Genomic DNA, 18,977 nt, shown 5'->3' on the forward strand with positions numbered 1-18,977 from the left:
TTCTCGGTCTGTGTGTGCTTTACTCACATTTGAAGACTTGCCCAACATCACTCAGCACCACCATTTGTCTCTTAAAGACATTTCACTGTCAGCATTAAAAGAAACAGTCTGGGAACTGGAAACACAAAATATCCCACAATGGTCTGAATCAAAGAGTTTGCTTTTATTGCTATAATCATAATGTTTAGGATTAAGTGTGTGTGTGTGTGTGTATATATATATATATATATTGGGGTTGCACCCCTACTCTTTTCAAGAAGTGCCCTGGGATTTGCAATGACCATCAAGAGTCAGGACCCCAGTGTAAAGTCTCATCAGAGAGAAAGTAACATTTTACAGCATAGTGTCCCCATTCTTATACAGAGAACTCACAGACAACAGGGTGAGCACCATCTGCTGGCCTCACTAATACCTCTTCCAGCAGCAACTGTAGTTTCCAACAACAGGTCTCCCATCCAGGTACTGAACAGGTTCAACGCTGCTTAGCTTCAGTGGTAACCAGTCTAGAGCTACAGGGTGATATAGCTGCTAGCAATGTATGTCTCTGACACAGGCTATGCATTTATCAAGACAGTAAAAGTTTATGTTTAATTACTTATGCAGAATCTGATCAGCATGCTTTAGCTAAGGCGTCGCCATTTCGTGACGTCACAGCCAGTAGCCTATACCCACCCCGCCCCCTTGACATGTTTACTTTCACTCCTGAGCTGGACGGAACTATGGAGTACCAAGTCTGCCAATGTTATAAAAATAAAATAAACAACTAAATCAATATGTTTGCAAATAAATGTAAAAAAATCAAATAAGACATTTATAAATTCATAAATAAGGAAATCAATTTGTAAATACTCATTTATGTCACATATGAAAACGAATGTTTTTACATTTATTTAAAAGTGTATTTATTTATTTTTAATATTGGCTGGCTTGGACCTCCATACGGAACACCTGAATACAAGGAAGTATTTGGATTCCAGAGAAGCGAAACTTATTTCACTGCTACACGAATGATTCAACATTTGAAGCGCTTGCTTTTATACAGGGAATATATTTGACTTGTTCTAGTATAATATTACCTCATACAATAAAAAGATATCACTCTTTATTTTTGGTAAAGCAGTTCGTTTAAGATTGAGAAACTGTTTAATCTTTGAGCTGACTGTAGGGAAATGGCAGAATCTTCAGGAAGTGAATATCAGGAGCAGTTCAGCTGTCCCATCTGTTTGGATCCACTGAAGAAGCCGGTGACGATTCCATGTGGACACAGTTACTGCATGCGCTGCATTAATGACTGCTGGGGGCAAAAGTACCAGAGGCCACCGTACCACTGTCCCCAATGCAGAGAGATCTTCACTCCAAGACCTGTACTGAAAAAGAACACAGTTTTAGCTGAGATGATGGAGAAACTGCAGAAGATATCCATACAAACTGCTTCCTGTTCTCAAGAGGAATGTTATGTGGAGTGTGATGTTTGCATTACAGAGAAGAACAGTGCCGTAAAGTCCTGTCTGCAGTGTTTGGCCTCCTTCTGTGAAACTCACCTACAGCCTCACTATCAGTCTCCTGCATTTAAGAAGCACAAACTCGTCAAAGCCTCCACACACATTCAAGAGAACATTTGTCTCAGTCATGGAAAACTTCTTGAGATTTACTGTCAGGATGACAGGCAGTGCATTTGTTGTTTGTGCACTGATAATCATATAGGCCACTGTGTGGTATCTGTGGAATCTGAATGCACTAATAAGAAGGTAATTTATAAAAATACATTTAAATATAAATTTTAATATATCTAAATGTAACTGTAATTAATTTTCAACCTGTTTCACCCTGCTCAGACTGTCAGTGTATTGCAGTATGTCTATTTTTACATAATGCTTGTATTGATTTTGTGTTATCCTCAGAAACACTTAAAAGAGACAAAGGTGAAATGCCAAAAGATGATTCAGGAGCGAGAGAGAGGTCAACAGGAACTCAGTGAGGCTGTGAGGTTTCTTAAAGTGAGTTTCTTAAAGGGCCCTTTGGTTTCATTAAAGACAACATTTTGCTCAAAGAGATGGTGCTGTTATGTCCATATTGGAGCTTGACAGCCACAGGTGACTGTGTTCCTTCATTGTATGTAAAATATCAGCTTATGTGTTTTATTGTAAAAAAGAAAAGGTTTTGAAAGATGCTAGGTTGAATAAATGACAGATTTTATATGGTGAATTGTTCTTATAATTATGTTGCCTGTATGGGGGTGTATTTCGCTTAGAAAAACAGGCTACTTTTCTCTTTAGCTTAATTGGACTGGTGATAGCAATGTTTGCGTTTAGATATAATTTTCAAAAATGAGTTGCTCAGAAGAACGCATTATTTTGGCTGTTGTACCACATTTAGTTCCAACAATAGTCTTTCATCAGTGTGATCGTGGCTTTCTCTCTCCAACAGATCTCAGCACAAGAGGTGTTGGAGGACTGTGAGAAGGTCTTCTCTGAGCTCATCTGCTCTCTTGAGAAAAAATGCTCTGAGATGAAAGATCTGATCAGATCTCAGGAGAAAGCTGAGATAAATCAAGCAGAGAACCTTCACAAACAGCTGGACCAGGAGCTGACAGAACTCAGGCTAAGAGATGAGGAGATACAGGAACTTTTAATTACAGATAATCAGGTCCATTTTCTGAAGGTACTGAGACTCCTTTTATGATGATATGTGTGTGTTGAACTTCCATATCACCTCTACCATATTGCTGTGTTGCTGCTGCATACTTACCTGGATAATTTAGAATATATTTATTTCTATGGGGTATTGTCCGGCACCATGACATCTAAAAAACTACTTTTTTCAAATTTGTGTATTTTTAGTATGCATGTAGTTTGTATGACATCATTAATTTAGAGACTACATGAACTAACATTTAAAAACCTTGTTCATATTTAATATTCCTCTTAAAAGGTGCACTCAGTCATTTTTTTGAACGACGGCGAAATGGCTTACATTGGCTCACACTGACACCTAGTGGCCTGGATGCTGGATCATTCAAACACAGTAGTTTTCAGTTACCAGTCCCATTGTAGAAATTCACTATGGATTAATTTTATCCATGAATGAAAGTGTCCAATAACAGGACAGTTACTGAGATTAAGCGAGTAGTATTTAGCCGGTCATGTGATGCTAACATGGCAGCCCCCATAAGGTGCCCCTGCCCTAGAATAAAAGAGCTTTTATAGGGTTACTGATATGACTGGAGTCTTCATCTCACATGAGTGGTCTTGATTTTTATACATGAGTTTCAAAATTACTATTCATTTCTTCAGAAGTCAAACTTTTTAATGAGGAAAGAAATGACAGGGTGAACCTTTAAATAGAAAATTTGCACCATTTGAAAATACACACTTTCCCTAATACATTCATATCAATTTTAATGTTCATTAAAATCCATTATATTTTTAATGTGGAAATGTTAAATAGCTTTTTTTGTTGTCAAAACTTTAAGGCCGTTGCATTAGCAAAAATTGATTTTCAGAGCTTAGGTTAGTTTTAGTTCTCTAAATCTAAAGTTAAGCAGATTTGTAGGTTAAGCATTTTACTGCTCATACGTGTCTTGTACGGGTATGTGGTGGAAAAAATTTAACTTTGAAAAAACTAATTGCAGAGTTTTCAGTCTGTGTGTGACATACCCAAAATTGAAGACCTTCCCAAAATCCCTCAGCACCCTCAACTGTCTTTTAAAGATGTGTCAATCTCAGCATTCAAAGAGGCTTTGGAGGATGTTTGTCAACAAGCAACAGCCAAAATATCACAAAAAGGTCTGAAACCTTTTTGAAAATCAATTTAGTAGAATTAGTTTGTCCATATTGATTCATTTATGCTGTTTAGGTTTACATTGATGCATTTTCATTTCTTACTGTCTCCACAGTGTCAAATGTCCAAGTTGCACAGCCTCCAGAACCTAAAACTCCAAGTGAATTTTTGCAATGTAAGTAAAGCGTAAAGCTGTATTTTTACCGTTTTTACTTAACACAATTGATCAATATACAGTATAGAATATAAATGTGAAAAATTGGAGAGAAAGTGCTTTATATTTATTCATCCATCTATCCTCATCAGATTTCAGTCAGCTGCAGCTGGATCCAAACACTGCATACAAAAACCTCAAACTGTCAGAAGGGAACAGAAAAGTAATGCACAAAAATAGCACCCAGGACTATCCTGACCACCCAGATCGTTTTAACTCATATAGCCATGTCTTATGTAAAGAGGGTTTGTGTGGGCGTTGTTACTGGGAGGTTGAGTGCAGTGGGAACAACTGGTCTGTAGGCGTTTCCTACAAAGGAATTGGTCGGAAAGGAAAAGGTGAGAACTGCAGGTTTGGCTTCAACAAAAACTCCTGGAGACTGGGCTATTGTCAGCTGAATTTCTGTTTCATTCATGATAAAGAGCAGGTCCTCCTCCCTGCTGCCTCTAGAATAGGGGTGTATCTGGATCACAGGGCAGGAACTCTGTCCTTCTACAGAGTGTCTGATACAATGACCCTCATCCACAGAGTCCAGACCACTTTCACTGAACCCCTCTATCCTGCATTTGGGCTTTCAGATGGTTCATCTGTCACAATTATAGAGAAGGGGAAAATTCATACAGACTAGAAATAAAATTAGAATGTAATTAGAATATAATTAACTTTTTTGTTTGAAAGTGCAATTTAAAATCATGTTTTGTTTTTATTAAACCGCACTTTTATGACTCGAAGTCATTAGTATATTACAGCTTCTTTTTATGTTAAAGCATAATCTTCTGTAAAGCTGCTCTGAAATGATGCACGTGGTGAAAAACATTATATAAAGAAATATGACTTGACTTGAGAATGCATCAAAAATACATGAACAAACAGATTAAAGGAAAACTATTCTCAAATTTAAGTCAGTGGTGGATAATTCATGTATTAAAAAGGATTTTTTTGTGTTATGTTTAGAAACCCTGAAATACTATAACTGTTCATCTTTGAATACATGCTTGCAAATGCAACAAAAAAATAATCATTAATTTCATGTGTCATTTTGTTTTTTTCCAAATGTCACCAAATATGAAGAGTCAGTTTATTCATGCACGATAAAAATACAGGAATCCACTTATACTGTATGTAGCACTGGGAAGTCCAATTAATTTTGGTGAATCGGTTTGTTCAGAGATTATTGTAAATGAATCAGTTCATATAAACAATTCAAATAAAAAAAAAAATGAATCGCTTCAGCGTCTGCATAGAAGTCTTTGTGTTTTGTTTTTTTCAGCTAAATATTTGCAGCTGCTTATCACTATGTTTTCTACGAAGTTATATAAAATAGTTTTTTTTTTAAATTTATGTTTAGTGTTCTACTTAAGGTAGAACGAGTGGTGGTGGTGTAGTGGGCTAAAGCACATAACTGATAATACTGATAATATATTTTTTAAATCTATTATTTTTAGTTATCAGTTATATTTTTATATAATATTTGTATGTTGGGGCGGCATGGTGGTGCAGCGGTTAGCACTGTCGCCTCACAGCAAGAAGGTTGTGGGTTCAAACCCTGGTTGCCCCGGCCTTTCTGTGTGGAGTTTGCATGTTCTCCCCGTGTCTGCGTGGGTTCTCTCCGGGTACTCCGGCTTCCTCCCACCATGCCAAAAGACATGCAGGCTAGGTTAATTGGTGTCTCCAAAAAAATTGCCCTAGATGTGGATGTGGAGGTGGATGTGGAGGTGGAGGTGAGTGTGAGTGTATGTCTGTCTATGTGTGGCCCTGCGATGGACTGGCGACCTGTCCAGGGTGTCCCCCGCCTTTCGCCCAATGTTAGCTGGGATAGGCTCCAGCCCCCCGCGACCCTGTACACAGGATAAGCGGTTGACGATGGATGGATTTGTATGTTGGCTAACATCAAAAGTGTGAGTGGGTTTGTTTTAAAAAAAAGAAGAATATATAAAACAATTTATAACCTTCACACACACTATTTACCAAGTTAATACAAAAATAACAAAGTAATAATAATAATTATTATTATTATTACTATTATTAGACCTATTAGACACAGGTTTGAACCAAGATGATACAATTAGTTTCTATCATTTATGGGATTAAAAATATTTGACATTTTCTAAATACATTTATAATGTTTACATTACAAGTGAGGATTTATATATTTATACAAGTTCATACAAGTCAATTCTTCATATTAATAATAAAAACATAAGTCAATCATATCTTAATATAATTATATTAATTGTATAATCATTACTTACTTTAATCATATAAGACAAACATGTCGATTGTTGCCCTAGTTTAAAATAAACTATTATTTGTTTTTCTTTGAGTTGTTTCTCTCTTAAAATGTTAGTGTCTTAACAACCGCTGGTTGGCACAAATGCACAACATAACTTTTATCATTGATTAACAAAAGTCAATATATATATAAACATTTATTTATTTTTTTGCTTAAGAACTTGAGCTTTCATTTGCAGCTGGATGGAGTTTCTTAAACTTGGTTCAATCAGAAATATTCAACAATGAATAAATAGTGTGCCAACCAAGCCCGATCTCATCAAATTATTTGTATGTGATTTTGTTTTAGGTATTTTCTCCTTCACATTACCTTTACATTTACTCCCTCCCTCTCTCTCTCTCTCTCTCTCTCTCTCTCTTAGGACACCTCCACACACATCCATCTTGTTTGCATGCTGAAAAACAGGAAGTGTGTGTTCAAGAGAAATTATGAGTGACTCAACACTGTTTTAGTTTGGTGCAAAGCTATTAATGAAAGAATATTCTGCATCATTTATCTGCTAAAGAAGGTAAGTCGTTTTTACAATGGTTTTGTCTCTGTTCTTTAGTCTTTATTGAAAAAGAACTACAAATTATTAATCTGCATGGTAATACTAACATACTATTATAATCATGCAAATGTGATCATACTATCAAAACTATCAACTATTTGGGGATTGAAAAGGATTTTTGTTCATTTATCAGTTTATTGGTCATAATCCATGGATGAAGCATTTAGACAAGAATATATGTTTATAAAGAAAAGGGCAAGCAACTTTTATTAACCTTATACTTAAAAATATTCCTTCATTTGTTTTTGGCACAGCCATCTTTATTAGGGGATCAGACTAAAGAAGAGAAACTGTTTAATCTTTGAGCTGACTGTAGAGAAATGGCAGAATCTTCAGGAAGTGAATATCAGGAGCAGTTCAGCTGTCCCATCTGTTTGGATCCACTGAAGGAGCCGGTGACGATTCCATGTGGACACAGTTACTGCATGCGCTGCATTAATGACTGCTGGGGCCAAAAGTACCAGAGGCCACCGTACCACTGTCCCCAATGCAGAGAGATCTTCACTCCAAGACCTGTACTGAAAAAGAACACAGTTTTAGCTGAGATGATGGAGAAACTGCAGAAGATATCCATACAAACTGCTCCCTGTTCTCAAGAGGAAGGTTATGTGGAGTGTGATGTTTGCATTACAGAGAAGAACAGTGCTGTAAAGTCCTGTCTGCAGTGTTTGGCCTCCTTCTGTGAAACTCACCTACAGCCTCACTATCAGTCTCCTGCATTTAAGAAGCACAAACTCATCAAAGCCTCCACACACATTCAAGAGAACATTCCAGACAACAATTGTCTTCATCATGGAAAACCTCTGGATATTTACTGTCAGGATGACAGGCAGTGCATTTGTTACTTGTGCATGATTGATAATCATAAAGGCCACTCGGTGGTATCTGTGGAGACAAAATTGAATGATGAAAAGGTAATGCTTATTATTTACCTTTATTCTTATATTTGTATGTAATATGTTTATAGAATATTAAAATAAAATGTCATGTTATTTTCAACATACCAGATGTGTGATGCAGATCAGATTATCAGATAATAATTCTGACACGTCTATCAGATTGTAAAAATAAATAGAAAATGTGTGTAAAGCAATGCACCTATAACCAAAGTCTCTTGTTGCCCTGTTTACTAGATCAGACAAACAAGGTAGTCTATTTATTTTCTGTGTTAATTGTGTTCACATCCTCAGAACGTGTTAAGGGAGACACAGGTGAAATGCCAGGAAATGATCCAGCAGCGAGAGAGATGTCAACAGGATCTCAATGATGCTGTGAAGTCTTTTAAAGTGAGTCAGTGTGTTTGTTTCAGATTGCACCTGCACATTTTAGGTCACTATGAGTGTGTAAATGCAGTGCATGGATTACATGTTTACACATGTTACAGTTACCTGATTAAAAAGAATATAATCCAATAAGTATTCATAGAACAATAGTGTGTTGTAGGAGGAGAAACACAACATTTTGCATCTGTTTGCATACAATAGGAAAATAATTGGGTATTCAAATATATAGAAATGACTGTGTTGTTGCGCCATGTGTGATCGTGGCTTTCTGTTTCGAATAGATCTCAGCACAAGAGGTGTTGGAGGACTGTGAGAAGGTCTTCTCTGAGCTCATCTGCTCTCTTGAGATAAAATATTCTGAGATGAAAGATCTGATCAGATCTCAGGAGAAAAATGAGATAAATAGAGCAGAGACCCTTCACAAACAGCTGGACCAGGAGCTGACAGAACTCAGGCTAAGAGATGAGGAGATACAGAAACTTTTAATTGCAGATAGTCAGGTCCATTTTCTGGAGGTAATGACGCTTCTTTTCAAATCAAATGTGTGTGAACCTTCCATGAGATGGTACAGGACTATCCCTCATTGTTTTGTGTTTGTTCTCTTTGACTATCTTGTGCTTAGTAATTTGGATCTGAATTATATGTCTCATTGCAGAGTTTTGTGTGTGTTTTACCAACATTTGAAGACATGCCCAATATCATCAAGTACCCTCATCTGTCTTTTAAAAACATTTCGATCCCACCATTCAACTTGGTTTTGGAAAAGATCTGGCAACAGAAAAGAACCAAAATATCACAAGAAGGTCTGATCTTTCTTGCTTCACTCATATCATTTAGGATTACATTAATAAAGTAACCATATCATTTTGTTTTTGTCTCTTCAGTGTCAAATGTCCATGTTGCAGAACCTCCAGAACCAAAGACTCCATGTGAATTTTTGAAGTGTATGTTAAGCTGTATTTTTACTCTAGTTTCCTCAATACAAACACACAATTGATAAATGGCAATTAATAATATCTACTGGGATTTAAAAAAAATATTTGTAATGTTTATTTGTCTATCTATCCTCAGATTTGTGTTACCTGCAACTGGATCCAAACACTGCAAGCAAAACCCTCATCCTGTCAGATGTGAACAGAAAAGCGATAAATAATAGTGTAGCACAGCAATATCCTGATCACCTAGAGCGATTTGATTGGTATTGCAATGTCCTGTGTAGAGAGAGTTTATGTGATCGTTGTTACTGGGTAGTTGAGTGCAGTGGGGACGACTGCGCTATAGCAGTCTCATACAAAAGAATTGGTCGGAAAGGAAAAAGTGAAGACTGTAGACTTGGGTTTAACAATAATTCCTGGAGGTTGAGCCGCTATAATCAGAAATTCAGCTTCATACATGATAGAAAGCAGGTCAACCTTCCTGCTGTCTGCTGCTCAAGAATAGGGGTGTATCTGAATCACAGAGCAGGAACTCTGTCCTTCTACGGAGTGTCTGATACAATGACCCTCATCCACAGAGTCCAGACCACTTTCACTGAACCCCTCTATCCTGCATTTGCAATTGGAGTTGGGTCAACTATCACAATAAAAGAGTAGGGGAGAGTGCAGGCAGACTGGAAATAATATTAAAATGTATCAGAAAAAAACTAAAATCAAAATAAGCATAAACATTTTAAGTTTAAAGGGTTAAGAAAGAACATTTTAGGGGGCTTTCACACTAGCACTTTTGGTGCGCACCCCGGTTCGAATGACGTCAGAGTTCAGTTCGTTTGGATGATGTGAACGCTGTCTTCCGAACTCGGTGCAGCACCTCAACCGTACTCAGGTCCGCTTAAAAAGGTGGTCTGGGGTACAGTTCATGTGAACTCCAGTACGGTTCGCTGCTGATATGAACGCAATCGAACCAAACTGCGGAAGTGAACCGCTATTGATGACGTATAATGTGGTCATCAGTCTCACACGCGTCACTTTCAAAATGAGCGGAAAGGGTTTACTTTTGTGCGTGCGTGCGTGCGTGCGTGCGTGTGTGTGTGTGTACACTTACCTTGACGAAAAGCGGGATTGACGCACACGCACTGCAACAGAGAGATGATTTCTGCTTGCCTTCGCAAAAATTGTCTTCGGCGGACAGCCCGCTGTCTTTTGAACGATTTCAGTATTTTTGCGGCAGACAGACGCAAGTGTGTTTCTGTATCTTGATGTTGAAAACAAAACCAAAGGCTAAAAAAAGAACAAATGTGAACCGAGCAAGTCTATTCATTGAATTTTGACGCTTTTCATTTCGCGGTTAGTTATCAAGCAACACGATTACGCACCAGCTGCAGCTTGATGACGCAAGCGCATCAGCGATTCGGATACAAATATATAATGTGAACACAGTCCATCGGGGCAGGGGAGGGGAGCAATCGAACTTGGGTTCGGAACAGGCAATCGAACCAAGTGTGAATGCCCCCTTAAACTCCACTGATATACAAATCTCAGATCCAATGGTAGCAGAAATATGTAACAAGTTAATTTAATCAGCTGAACTGGCCGACAAGAATGATTGGTCCCTCAAATCACTGGTTACTGAGAACTTAAACTCATGATGAAATATAGGCATTTAATTTGCTATTGAAATTGCGGTTGGAGTGTTTATTATTATTATTTATTTATGTATTTATTATCGTAATGTTACTCTTTAAATTTCCATTTTGATTTTGGGGTCAGTAGATCACATAGACCAGAGGTGTTCAAACTTTTTCCTACGAAGAGCCAAAAATCAAACTTGATTGAGGGCTGTCAGCCAAAAGTAAACACTGCTGGCATGTCATGGCATGAGGGCAGTGGTGGCTCAGCGGTTAAGGCTCTGGGTTACTGACCAGAAGGTCAGGGGTTCAAGCCCCAACACCACCAAGACACCACTGTTGGGCCCTTGAGTAAGTCCCTTGAACCTATCTGCTCCAGGGGCGCTGTATCATGGCTGACCCTGCACTCTGACATATCACTCTATTATTTATGTGAAAAATAAATAATTTCACCATGTATATGCAGAAATGTATGTATGTAATGTGTGCCAATTGATAAAAAAAAAAAAAAAAAAAAGATGTCATCATGTTTCCTCCCTACAAGGACTCTTAGTGTGAAATTTACAAGGACTCTTATTTTGAAAGTTCCTTTTTCCCCTCCATTGTCTTCAATTCCTTCCCTAATTGTATCCCAGGTGTTCCTATTTATCTTGTTAGCCTTTGTATATATATATATATATATATATATATTTCTTTGTTCCTTTGTAGGTTCGTGTTTGTATGTAGTGTTATTAGCCAGCATACAGCTGTTGAGTTTGAGTTACCGTCTTCGTATGTTTAACGCCTTCATTTTATCGCCTTCTTTTGTTTATTATTAAAGTTCTGCTATCAGATCATACATCTTGTGCCTCTTCCCTGCACCAACTTTGACAGTTGCATTATATAAAACAGTATTATATTAAAATATTCGGTTCCTCAACTTCCGATTATGGCCGCAAGCTAGAAAGCCACGCCAGACCCTGCTCTGCTACGATCTTGAATAAATCCTGATATATTTTGCAGACTCGATCTTGAAAAGTGTAGCTGAACTTTACGCTCGACACAGGAATGCCAAATACTGGAAAGACGGGCAAAGATAAAGGGAAAATACTGACACAATTGAAATTATCTGACTATAGGGCGCAGACACAGGGGCTAAAGAACAAATACTGACCGCAATAAACTATTTAAAGTCAGAGTTTTCAGTCAGACTTGACGAAATTCAGACTGCTATTGAAGAGATAAAGAAGGACCTGGCTGATTTTACCGAAAGAATGACACAAGTGGATCTCTATGCATGTCAGCAGTGGAAGACGAACAAACTGGACTACGGGAAATTGTTCAGACCCTGGAGAGAAGAGAAATGAGATCTCGACTAAATAACTTGTGGTTGGTGAATCTGCCCAAGGGAGCTGAAAGTTCAGATCCCTGTTCATAATTTTCTTCAATACAACATGGCGCCGCAGATGGCCGCCTCGGTGTGGAGCTCTTCAATTCTTTTGTTGTTTTTGTTAGTTTGTCCTGTGTTTAGCAATCTTTTACCAATCAGTTTTACCAGGGACGAACTGCTGAACATTCGGCAGCACATACCAGATCATCTTTTCCCGGTTTTTCAATATTCGGACGTTTTGCTGGACATTTTAGTTGGAGGCGCTGCTGTGTTGTTTAGATGCGCTACGAGACGCAGGCGAGGGAGACGAGCTGGGGCGCTGGTTAAACTCCGTCAGCGCGGCGTGCCGAACATCTCCGCTCTCTTCCCAACAAAACGGACGAACTACATCTCCTCACACATACTAATAAGGACTTTTCAAACTCTGCTGCACTGTGCTTCACTGAAACCTGGCTGAGTGAAGCCATTCCGGACAGCGCATTACATCTGCCGGTCTTCCTGCTGTTCAGAGCGGATCGCATCGCGGAGTTAACGGGGAAAACGAGAGGCGGTGGAACATGCTTTTATATCAACGAAAGTTGGTGTACAGATGTAACAACACTAAAGAGGATGTGCTGTCCTAATCTGGAAGCGCTCTTTATTAACTGTAAGCCGTTCTACTCGCCGCGGGAGTTTTCTTAGTTTATTCTGGTGAGTGTTTACATTCCTCCTAACGCGTCTGGGAACTTAGCGCTGCAACAGCTGGCTGATCAAATCTCAGACACAGAACAACAATACCCGGACTCAGTCATTATTATTCTTGGGGACTTTAACCAAACAAATCTCACACGCGAACTGCCCAAATACAGACAGCACATTACATGCCCCACCAGCGACAGGAATATATTGGATCACTGTTATACAACATTAAAGGATGCATATCGCTCTGTCCCACGTGCAGCTTTGGGACTCTCTGATCACTGTCTGGTTCATCTTCTCCCGACCTACAGGCAGAAATTAAAATCAACAAAGCCAGTTGTAAGGACTATAAGGAGATGGACTATTGAAGCAGAGCTGGAACTACAAGCCTGCTTTGACTGCACTGATTGGAGTGTTTTTGAAGCTGCAGCTACAGACCTGGACGAGCTCACAGATACTGTTACATCATACATCAGTTTCTGTGAGGATATGTGCATCCCTACTAGGACATTTTTGTCATTCAACAATGATAAACCATGGTTCACAGGGAAACTCAGATTCAGCTTCGTCATGCCAAAGAGGAGGCTTACAGGGGTGGGGATAGAGTCTTGTATAATCAGGCCAGGAACACACTGAATAAGGAAATCAGAGTGGCTAAAAGAAGCTACTCTGAGAAGCTGAAAAGCAAGTTTTCAGCTAACGACCCTGCATCAGTGTGGAGTGGCCTGAAACAACTTACTAATTACAGGACTCCTACCCCCAACCCTGTGGCGGACCAACGACTGGCTGACGACCTGAATGTGTTTTACTGCAGATTTGAAAGGCCCGATTTCACACCCCACATGCACTCGGACCTTCATTTCACACAACCATTAACACCTCCTGCAACCCCCTCCTCCCCCTCCTGCTACACTACCTGCACTCAAGATCTGTGAGGACAATGTGTGCCGTGTCTTTCAGAAGCAAAGGACAAGGAAGGCTCCAGGACCAGATGGCATCTCACCAGCTTGCCTTGGTTCCTGTGCTAACCAACTGGCCCCCATCTTCACTCAGATCTTCAATAGATCACTGGAGCAGTGTGAAGTCCCATGCTGCTTCAAACGCTCAGTTATTATCCCCGTCCCTAAGAAACCTAAAATCACAGGACTTAATGACTACAGACCTGTCGCCCTGACATCTGTGGTCATGAAGTCATTTGAGAGACTGGTGTTGGCCCACCTGAAGGACATCACTGGACCCTTTCTGGACCCCCTTCAATTTGCTTATCGAGCAAACAGGTCTGTGGATGATGCAGTCAACATGGGTTTGCATCATATCCTGCAACATCTGGACAGACCGGGGACATACGTAAGGATCCTTTTTGTGGACTTCAGCTCGGCTTTCAACACAATCATACCAGATATACTCCGGACTAAGTTAAACCAACTCCCTGTTCCCACCTCTACCTGTCAGTGGATTACCAGCTTTCTGACGGACAGGCAGCAGCTTGTGAGGCAGGGAAAATTCACTTCCACCACCTGTACCATCAGCACTGGTGCCCCCCCAGGGATGTGTGCTCTCCCCACTTCTCTTCTCCCTGTACACCAATGACTGCACCACCAAGGACCCCTCTGTCAGGCTCCTGAAGTTTGCAGATGACACCACTGTCATCGGCCTCATCTGAGATGATGATGAGTCTGCATATAGAAAGGAGGTTGAACGGCTGGCTTTCTGGTGCAGTCAAAACAACCTGGAGCTGAACACGCTCAAAACAGTGGAGATGATTGTGGACTTTTTTGTTTTTAATTACCTATGTCTTGCTGCTGTTTTTGGTATTGTTTGTATTGTTGTTGACTGGAAGCTCCTGTCACCTAGACAAATTCCTTGTATGTGTAAGCATACTTGGCAATAAAGCTGATTCTGATTCTGATTCTGATTTTTGGAAAGCTGGATACCGGAGGTGCTGGACATGGTGCCCCTGCGATGTCCAATAGTGTCGGGCCGAGAAGAGAGGCCGAAGGTTCACCAAGAACATTGATAATGACGTTTCTGAATTACAAGCATAAAATACTTGTAATGAAATCTGCAAAGGTAAAGAAAGACATCCTCTACAAGAACCAGCAAGTGAGATTTTACAACGATCTTGCCACAAAATTGAATAAACAACAGAGGCAGTATGATTCAGTGTGCCAGGAACTGCGAAGCCTGGGACTCAGGCATGGCATAACTTACAAAGAATGAACATACACATTCAACAGACTGCCGGAGGCACAGAAATTCATAAATAAGATCAAAGAAGCTGCTGGATGAGCGAAAACCATTCACCGAGAGATAGACTGAACTAAACACAGTGTGCTTATTCCTGCATAACATAGTTTGGAGCAGTTCTAAACACTTCTAAATTTTGTCTGTTTTTGCTCTTTAGTGGTCTTAGACAAAGGCGAGAGGACTGACCCTTATACACAAATCAGTACCCTTTCAAGTCACAAGTGTGATTAAGGATACATTTTGTAGATATTTGATAATCCAGGGATCTCTTCTCTCAGTGAATCTGAATTTGGTAAACAAATATGGCCCTAATGTGGACAAGCCCAATTTTTCTACAGACCCCCCCAGGAGAGTGTATAATTGCAGGGGACTGGAACTGTACACTTGACCCAATCAAGGACAGATCTACAGGTGCTGATCAAACGCATAGTAGAAGTAGGATAACCGTTCATCATTTTATTAAAGAGTTAAACTTGTTAGATATTTGGAGGCACCTGAAGCCCAGAGATATAGCTTATTCCTGTTACTCTATCACCTTTCAGACTTACTCACACATAGACAATTTCGTAATCTTAGTGGGACTAATTTCCCAAGTAAAAGATTGCTTCTATGACAGCATGTTCCTATCAGATCACGGGCCATGTTGTCTGATATATGTGGATAGGAATCTCATAAAAGATCCACCTACATGGTGTCTAAATCAAAAATGGTTACAAAATGAAGATTTTGTGAAATGCGTGGGGAAAGAAATAGATAACTATTTTAGAATTAACACAACCCAAACAAAGGCACGTATTAAGTGGGATGCCTTCAAGGCCCATTTAAGAGGTCACATAATAAGTTATACCACATTCAAATCTACCAGCAAAGGAATTTAGAAAATACTATGAAGATCTATATGAATCCCAAAGTAAACCTAATCAGCAGATACAAAATACATTCTTCGATAAATTGAATATTCCTACTATCTCTAATGAGTTCAAAGAGAAGATGGAAGCAGAACTTACAGAAATTCGAACAAACAGGAATATATCAAAACCAATTGAAATCAAAAGAGGATGTCGTCAGGGATACCCTTATTCCTGCTATTATTTACTCTGGCAATTGAACCATTCCCTATAGCTGTTATGAATAACAATTCGACAAGTATAACATTATCTCTCATTATATGCAAATGATGTTATTGTATTTATCTCGCACCTCCACATAACTATTCCTAAGCTGCTGGAGTTAATAAAAGCATTTGGCGACATCTCAGGATATTCAATCAAGAACAACAAGTCCTCTATTTTATTACTTGATGAAAAGGAAAGGGAGAATCCACCTAGGGAATTCTCTCAATTTAAAGTGGTAGACCAGTTAACATATTTGGGAATACAAATTGTGTCAAATCTGGATATGATCGTTAAAGTCAACTATGAACCTCTAATGGAGGAAATAATGGAATCCACTAATAGATGGAAGTCCCTACCTCTGTCCTTGATTGACAGAATTAACATTCTAAAAATGAACACACTCCCTAAAATACTGTATATATTTCAGAATATCCCACTGATGACTTTTCTCAGAACTTAGAAAATTATATATTGGATTTATTTGAAAAAATAAAGGTGCTAGAGTCACTGTCCCTACTACACCTACCATATAACAAAGGAGGTTTGAAATGTCCAAATATAATCTGGTACTATTGGGCAGCACAACTTGTGTCTGTTAAGTTTTATTTTGCAACAAAGGATATTCCACAGTGGAAAGAAATGGAATCGGAAGGCTTAAGTTTGCCTTTACTCCTATATTTATATTCAGATAAACTGACAAATTTGATGAAACAAACTACCAATCCAATTATCAAAAATGTGTTCAAGGTGTGGTATGATGTGAGAAAGTTTATTAAAGAACCTCATTTGTTTTCACAGTACAGTCCCATATGGGGAAGTCAGTGTTTTACTCCAGGAAGAGCAGATGCTGTATTTAGAACATGGGCAACAAAAGGATTACATTTATTACATTTATACATTTGGCAGATGCTTTTATCCAAAGCGACTTACAGTGCCCTTATTACAGGGACAATCCCCCCGGAGCAACCTGGAGTTAAGTGCCTTGCTCAAGGACACAATGGTGGTGGCTGTGAGGATCGAACCAGCAACCTTCTGATTACCAGTTATGTGCTTAGCCCACTACGCCACCACCACTTAGAAAAAATCAAATAGGACATAGATAGAAAATATTATATTTTATAATAAAGTACCTTTAACTTTATTAGAACGAGACAAAACAATGCCCTAACCAAACCCTCAAAATCTAACGTAGAAACAAATGATGTCTAAGAATAGTTTAAGTAAAGGTGCTATATCAGAGTTATACAATTTATTACTGTCCAATTCACCTGATAATTCTAATAACAAACTGAATGCGTGGAGGAAAGAACTAGTAACACATATATCATTAGAAAACTGGGAATCAGCATGTACTGCGGCTCACACTAAATCAGTTAATACTTGACTAAGATTGCTACAGTATAAATGGCTAATAAAAACATACATCACCCCAGCTAAATTAAATAAATATAATAGCAATATTCCAGACTTCCACACAAAATGCACTGAGGCGAAGGGGACACTACTTCATTGTTACATTTACATTTATTCATTTGGCAGACGCTTTTATCCAAAGCGACTTACAAAAGAGGAAAACATCAGCGAATCATCTTAAGGAGACAGTGGTACGAAAAGTGCCATACTACAAAGTTTCACTATCATCAGAATAGTATACAAAACAGATTTAAGTGCAACAAGAATTGTCATTTTTTTTTCTTTCTTTTTTTTAGTGACTGGTTAAGTGCTCTTGGAAAAGATGTGTTTTTAGCCGTTTTTTTTAAGATTGCATTGGGGAGGTCATTCCACCAACGTGGTATGATGAAACTGAAAGTCCGGGAAAGTGTTTTGGTGCCTCTTTGTTTTGGTACGACAAGGCGACGTTCCTTAGCCGACCGCAGGCTTCTGGTGGGAACGTAGCTCTGCATAAATGTTTTTAGGTATGCTGGAGCAGACCCAGTGACTGTTTTATATGCCAGCATCAGGGCCTTGAATTTAGTATGTGCATGAACCAGCAGCCAGTGGAGAGTAACATGTGCTCTCTTAGGTTCATTAAAGACCAGACATGCTGCTGCATTCTGGATCATTTGGAGAGGTCTAATTGCACATGCATGAAGGCCTGCAATGAGAGCGTTACAGTAGTCCAGTCTAGTTATGACAAGGGACTGAACGAGCAGTTGTGTGGCATGTACAGAGAGGAAGGGTCTTATCTTCCTGATATTGTAGAGTGTAAAACTACATGATCTTGCAGTCTTTGAGATGTGGTCTGTGAAATTTAGCTCATCATCAATGGTTACCCCTAGATTTCTGACCGTTTTGGAAGGCGACACTTTAATTGGACCCAGCTGCACGGTGATTTTGTGTTCAACAGCAGGGTTGGCTGGAAAGACAAGGAGTTCGGTCTTGGCTGGGTTGAGTTGCAGGTGGTGTTCCTTCATCCAGGCTGAGATGTCTGCCAGACAGGCAGCGATTCGAGTGGTCACTGTGGTGTCGTTGGGCTGGAAAGATTGTTCTTTGCAATGCAGTAAGATAAAGTCCTTTTGGGAGGAGGTTAAAAAAGCAATTGAAAAAATTGTCTCAAAAGACATTCCAATGGACCCTGGGCTTTTTATTTTAGGGCTTTATCCAAAAGACAAATAAGTATGCCAAAAGTGAACAAATAATGATAGAAATGTGTCTCCTGCATGCCAAAAGATTGATTGCAAAGTATTGGATAAAGACTAATAAACCAAGTATGACACATTGGGTTAAAGCTCCCCAGTGTGCAGCATCCACCTGGAGATGATGCAACGGCAGTCATAGTGCACCAGTACGCTCACCACACACCAGCTATTGGTGGAGAGGAGAGAGTAGAGTGATACAGCCAATTAATGGCTGTGGATTAAGAGGCCATAATTGATAAGGGCCAA

General features: G+C 39.2%; 1 protein-coding gene across 3 annotated transcripts; it reads left to right on the top strand.

Annotated features, from left to right (window-relative positions):
• The first annotated feature begins 814 nt into the window (after positions 1–814).
• On the top strand, positions 815–9,814 carry LOC127630087 (E3 ubiquitin/ISG15 ligase TRIM25-like). 3 transcript variants are annotated; one of them, XM_052107511.1, is made up of 7 exons: positions 815–1,452; positions 7,441–7,751; positions 8,028–8,123; positions 8,402–8,635; positions 8,776–8,923; positions 9,005–9,064; positions 9,192–9,814. In XM_052107511.1, exons 1-7 carry the CDS (start codon positions 1,170–1,172, stop codon positions 9,710–9,712), a joined length of 1,653 nt encoding a protein of 550 aa, XP_051963471.1. In that variant the 5' UTR covers positions 815–1,169; the 3' UTR covers positions 9,713–9,814. The 3 variants fall into 3 exon arrangements, with proteins under 3 accessions (XP_051963471.1, XP_051963469.1, XP_051963470.1); XM_052107510.1 differs by lacking the exon at positions 815–1,452 and adding an exon at positions 6,537–6,795 and having other exon boundaries at positions 7,092–7,751; XM_052107509.1 differs by lacking the exons at positions 7,441–7,751; positions 8,028–8,123; positions 8,402–8,635; ... (1 more) ...; positions 9,005–9,064; positions 9,192–9,814 and adding exons at positions 1,902–1,997; positions 2,428–2,661; positions 3,632–3,785; positions 3,896–3,955; positions 4,087–5,217 and having other exon boundaries at positions 815–1,748.
• Positions 9,815–18,977: the final 9,163 nt, after the last annotated feature.

This window comes from Xyrauchen texanus, chromosome 36 (assembly GCF_025860055.1).
Source record: "Xyrauchen texanus isolate HMW12.3.18 chromosome 36, RBS_HiC_50CHRs, whole genome shotgun sequence".
Classification (NCBI taxonomy): domain Eukaryota; kingdom Metazoa; phylum Chordata; class Actinopteri; order Cypriniformes; family Catostomidae; genus Xyrauchen; species Xyrauchen texanus.